This window comes from Sinocyclocheilus grahami, unplaced genomic scaffold (assembly GCF_001515645.1).
Source record: "Sinocyclocheilus grahami isolate Dianchi unplaced genomic scaffold, SAMN03320097.WGS_v1.1 scaffold386.1, whole genome shotgun sequence".
Classification (NCBI taxonomy): Eukaryota; Metazoa; Chordata; class Actinopteri; order Cypriniformes; family Cyprinidae; genus Sinocyclocheilus; species Sinocyclocheilus grahami.
The window spans coordinates 780847-787073 of NW_015505565.1; the positions used below are offsets into that span (position 1 = coordinate 780847).

Sequence of the window (6227 nt, forward strand, 5' to 3'; positions counted from 1 at the left end):
TGTTGCTCTTATCACATGAGAAAAGCACATTATAAGCAGGGGGAAAATTTTAAGTATGATCACTTTAAATAATGATGCAGTAAAATGAGGCCAGTGACAATTGTGACGATGATGGAAAGGATTAGAGTGAGAAAGGAATTAAAATATTAAAAAAATTAGTCATGATATTAAAAATTTTCTCTCTTTAGTTGACTCCAGGGCAGGACCCTCAGCAACCCACAACAGAAGTCCCCACATCAGAGGAATCTGACCGATGCAAATCAGCTCCAACTTCACCTTGCGACCAGGGTACAAAGTTACACACACTCTCACACTCTCTGCAATCTTAGTCTTTCATTACTAAACATTCATCATTTATTTGCACACTTAATGGGGTAGTTAATCCAAAAAGGAATATTCTGTCATTTATTGTTTTAAATCTGTACGTTTTTTTCTTACGTGGAACACAAAAGGAGAAATTTTGAAGAATGTGCTGGATGCTCTTTCAATTTGAATTTCAATTATATTCCTATTACAATGAATGGAGCTTCAAAAGTGATTTAAAAGTACAATAAAAAAATCACTGCATTTGATTTTGTGAGAAAAACCGCTTGGACCATCATTATAATTTTATCCAGTATCATTATTTAAATTAAATTAAATTTAATTTCTCCTTTTGTGTTTTATGGAAGAAAGAAAGGAACTCATACAGATTTAGAGTGCGAGTAAATTGGCAGAATTATCATTTTTGAAAGAATTATTCCTTTAAGTCTAATGTTAATGTTTGTCTATTTGTAGCGGAGCTTGCAGAACTGGAGAGTATCCGCAAGGCCCTTTCATTCGGCCAGGAGCACAAGTCTTCCTCCTCTTCCGCGAGCAGCGGCATTCAGAGCACAGCGACCGAGGGCCGGGAGAATGGAGATGTGATGACTGTCCAGACGAAGAGGATGAGTCTCACCGACTTTTCATTCATCAAAGTGCTGGGCAAAGGCAGCTTTGGCAAGGTGAGTGTTTTTCACAAATCAGTACTTTCCATATTTGCGATAGGAATCAACATCTTCACCTTGCCCTTTCCATGCTGTAGGTGATGCTGGCGGAGCTGAAAGGCACAGATGAAGTTTACGCTGTGAAAGTATTGAAGAAAGACGTCATCCTTCAAGATGATGATGTGGACTGCACTTTGACAGAGAAACGCATTCTAGCCCTGGCTAGAAAACATCCCTATCTAACCCAGCTATTCTGCTGCTTCCAGACAAAGGTAAAACAGTCACTAAAACAAGATCCGATTTCTCGCTAATCCAGACTCGAGATTAAACACTTTCAATCTACAGTCTTTTCCATGTCACCTTCATATCGTTCCAAATGCAGATTTACTTTCTTTCTACCCGTGAAAAAAAGCGAGATTTTAGACAGATTGTCCACACTTCTGTTGGCCATACCATTAAAAGTGGATGAATTTATACTGTCAAGTATAAATGAATATGAATTTATACTGTCAAAAATAGAACTTCATGCATTGATTCATAGCTCTAGCGCTATGCAATAATTCATAGTCCATACAACTTGTATACCTCATTCCAAGTCTTCTGAAGCCATACAATAACTGTATGTGTGTGTAAACTAACCAAAACATTTATTTGAACTATTATTAAAAATATCGCCAAGTCTTCAATAAAGTTTACTTAATGCATTAGGTATCATGAACTAACAATAAATGGATTTATTCTACAAGGCTACTGTTTATTTCTATAGACACTACCATTCAAAAGTTAAGGTTAAATTTTTTGAAAGAAGTCTCTTATTACTCACTAAGTCTGCATTTATTTATTCACAAATACAATAAAAACAAATATATTTTAAAATGTTTAAAATTTAAATATACTACAAATTTTCAGGAGCCAATAATTCAGTCTTCAGTGTCACATAGTCCTTCAGAAATCATTGTGATGTGCTGATTGGGTGTTTAAGAAATATTTCTTATTATTATCAATATTGGAAACCGTTTTTGCTGCTTAATATTATGTGTACACCATGATACAATTTTATCAGGATTCTTTGATAAATAGAAAGTTCAAAAGAACAGCATTTACTTAAAATAGAAATATTTTGTAACAATGTAAATGTTTGTTAACGTAATGTATCCTTGCTAAATAAATGTATTCAGTTCTTTAAACAACAACAACAACAACAAAAAACTGGCCCTGACTCGAAACTTTTGAACTGTAGTGTATGATAATGAAGTTTTAATATTTTGAAGCTCATGGCACCTAATGTATTAACTAATGTTCACAAATCGAAACTTGTAAAGTTTTATGGAAATAGCATGTAAAAATCTCAATGTTTTCTCATAATCCAGCAGATGGCAGAGCCACACATTATGACTTTATCAGAATTTCACTACTAATACCAGACGTTGTCCAGGTGGTGGCAGTGTGTTCTCTTTCTGATGGCTAATGTGTGTAGATCATGTATCGCAATGTGGTTTTAGGTGACAGTCTGTTGAGTTGTTTGAAACTGAATAAAAAGAGAGAGATGTCAGTTGAGGTTATGAAACCTTTAGCACTTTAAAGTGGTTTAGGATCCTAAAAAGTGCCTGTTTTTATTTTCTAAGTAAAAAAACTGACACCAGCGTGTGAATTAAAAATCACTGAAATATGTCCAGTAAGTTAACTTCTTTGAATTTCTTTTAATCACAAGGGGTGCCGAAACTTCTGCACACAACTATATTTATGGATAGGGAAGGCGAGTTAAAGTGGTACTCGTTCTGTCAATGAATTGTGCTCATTAAAAACTCTGACATCCTTTTCACCCACGCTTTTATCACTCTCATCTTCTGTCTCTTTTCCCTGTCCTTCTCTATTTTGCACTTTCACTTCTTTCCGTCTCTTGTTCAGCTTCCCCTCCCATGCCCCAGTTACACTCACAGTGATATCTAGTGTCCTCATTTCTCTTTTTACCGCCCCCTCTCTATCTATTTGCCCACATCTGAGAACACACACACACACACACACACACACAAAAAAAAGAGTACAATACAAGAGATGCAAAAACGAAGGTTTGGAGGCAGTAGTAGTGCGAGAAAGGGGCAGAAAGAAGAAGGAAGACATGATTTGGGGGGAAAGAGGAGTTGTGTACTCTTTTTGAACGGCTGCCTCTGGTTTTAATCAGCTTTGGGATCGCAGCCATATTCTTATCAACTGTAATTACACTGCAGAAATGTAAATAACATTACACAACTGTTTCTGATGAGGCCTGTTGGGGGCGCGGGCGTGTATGCTCCTGCAGATAAAAAATAGCCAAAAGAAGGGGCCATATAGAAGGACCATGAGGAGGATTATGGAACATGTGAAGTCTGAATTATTGCCTGGGAAAAGAGAGAGGCAGAAGAAGGAGGGGCAGAGGGTTAGCTCATGCTACAACAATTTAAAACTACAGATAAACAACAGTTAAAGTACTCGTTAATCCAAATATTAAAGCTCTGTCATCATCTACTCGCCCTCACGTCACTTGTTATATTATGATAGCTCTTTATGTGATATATTATTGTTATATTACTAATAATATATTATATTATATAACAATTTTACCTAACTTTCAGTGATAAAAAAATAGCCTAGTGATTTTAACAAATATATATTAAAAAAATTACTATTATATTAAAATGTGTTTTTATATATTAATGAGTAATATATTATATGAAAACCATATCTTAAGTTCCAATAATAAATAAAAATGAAATAAAGAATTCTAGCCTAATTGGTCATTAATAACTTAAATAATAATTTATAATATATTATATTAAAAATGAAATTTAAATTCTGAGAAAAATAAAATAAAGAATTAAAAACTATGTTTATTAACAAATATAAATGATGAGATTATTGTATTATATTATATTAGCTCTGTTATTGTTTAAAAATGCCTGGCTTAAAATGAACCAAAAATAGGTTGTAAACTAAAAAATCAGACACATCATTACTAGAGGCATCAGCAATAATAAAAAAAAAAAAATATATATATATATATATATATAATAAAAAAAGTTTATTATTTCATTATAATTTATTCAACTTATTAATAAATGTTTATTTATTTAACATATTAATAAATGTTAATTTCTTACCTATTTTGGGTTCTTTTTAATCAAGGAATACAAAAATTTTTTTAACAATAGTTGAGTTAAATAAAATTACCCAGAAGATTGGGTTAAACATTTACGTTTACACAAGCTTCAGTCTGGATCCAGAACACCTGAGAAGAGATGATGCCAACCCCTCAGAGGACCTCAGATGATGCCAACCCTGAAACAACATACAGAACTACCACATTTTGCTATAAGTTTGATTGCATCATATAATAATTGCTGTTAATAGTGTTCATCGTCTGTTTGATTACGTATTTAATTGATTTTTCCGTACATTTCTGCCATATGTACATTGACTGGCAGTCACCACTGATAAGCTACCACTAAATATTGTAGAAACTTAATTTGCTGTAAAGTTGCTTTGCAATGATTTGTATCGTGAAAAGCGCTGTACAAATAAACTTGAATTGAATTGAATTTAACCCAACCACTTGGTCAAAACAGCCCAATCGCTGGGTTTGTCCAAATTTCACCCAGTGCTGGGTTGTTTTTAACCAAGCTTTTTTTTTTTTTTTTTTTAGTGTAGGAAGACTGGGATATGACATGATATAGCTGAAAACGAACAGTATATGAATGAAGTCAAGTCACCTTTATTTCTATAGTGCTTTATACGATACAGATAGTGACAAATTGACTTTACTTGAATTATTTGAGTGGACAGAGAAATGGTGGTTTGTCACACTTATGGACAGTGTGCTAGACATGAGTGTGTTCTTCACTCCCAGCTGAGGACAGGCACAGATTAGGTCATTATCACAGCTCACTGCTCACATTTCTAGAACTGTAGCAACCCAGAAGCCCTCACGTGCTTCCCTTCGCTACTGTGAAGCGATCTAGACTCAAGTGAGTTCAGTGAACCTGTGCCCTGATGTTTTACTTTTCAATGCAGTTGCAAATAATTACTGAGATGAACAAAGATCCCAAGATCTAGATTGCATCACATTCATTTTCTTTGAGACCTCTTGCATTCATTCTTTCTTTCTTTAATATCTAATTTGTCTTTATTAGAGTGAAATGAGAAGACATGCAGATCACTCTCTTTTCTTGATTTGTATTATTGTCTTACTGTCTATATTGTCTATACATGTGAAGTTTTTGCCCTCTGCCTTTGTACAACTTATGTGGAGCACTCACTCGTCTTCCATCCAAAGGAAGGGAAAGTTGATTTGAGCCTTGTTTTCTTTCTTCCACCCCCCTCTCTGCATGTCTTGCTTGTCTCTCGTTTTCTTTCTGTCTCTCTTTTTCCAGAGTAGATTGATGAGTTGAATTCACTCTCAAAACTCTGAACAATGTTGTAGTGCAGCCAAACCTAAGCTCAAATTTCTTCTAAGCATGACAAAATCTTTCCTTCATTCATCATCCATCTTTTGCTCTTTCTCAATCCATCTTTTTATCTGTATTGCTCTCAATTCTCACTTGTTTTTACATCAGTCTGTTAGACTGCTGGCTCTGAATATATTAGTTGTTTTTTTGTCAAATGTGCACCTAATTCAAAGTCATTATAAAACCTTTTCAGACATAGAAAGCTGCAGGACACTCCCTTGTTTTAAAGGTCTAAATTTCCCTACAGTTGTCTTGTCTTACACCTGAGACACAGTGAAGTACCAGCAAACTTTTTTCTGAATGAGCAGAATAAAGATGATTCAGAAATAGTTCATTTTTCATTTGATTTTTAAAAATGTTATTTAAGCTTTTAAGCTCTTACTCTAGAGCTCTTATCAATTTGGAGTAAAATATAGCTTATTGTGTGTTAGTCTTTTAGTAATTTAGTAAGGTAATTAAAATCAGTAAGGTTTCAGTAGGTTTTAGTAAGGTTGTGTTTTCTATTTAAGATGTTTTAAAATGTAATTTATTCCTGTGATGGCAAAGCTGAATTTTTAGCAGCTATTGCTCAAATTTTCAGTGTTACATGATATAAATTATTTAGAAATCATTCTAATATGCTGTCCTCAAAAACATTTAATAATATTGTCCATGTTGAAAAGAGTTGCTGGATATTTTTGTGAAAATTTATATAAAAATGTATATATTTTTTGTGAAATATATATATATATATATATATATATATATATATATATATATATTTTTATTTTTTTGTTGTATA

The 6227-nt window shown here is 33.4% G+C and overlaps 1 protein-coding gene across 1 annotated transcript in view; it reads left to right on the top strand.

Annotated features, from left to right (window-relative positions):
• prkcea (protein kinase C, epsilon a) overlaps nucleotides 1–6227 on the top strand; it is a 67246-nt gene that overhangs the window by 41429 nt on the left and 19590 nt on the right. The window contains exons 8-10 of the mRNA XM_016231281.1: nucleotides 189–288; nucleotides 778–983; nucleotides 1064–1237. Coding sequence (XP_016086767.1) covers nucleotides 189–288; nucleotides 778–983; nucleotides 1064–1237 — 480 coding nt within the window. The remainder of the gene's footprint in view (nucleotides 1–188; nucleotides 289–777; nucleotides 984–1063; nucleotides 1238–6227) is intronic.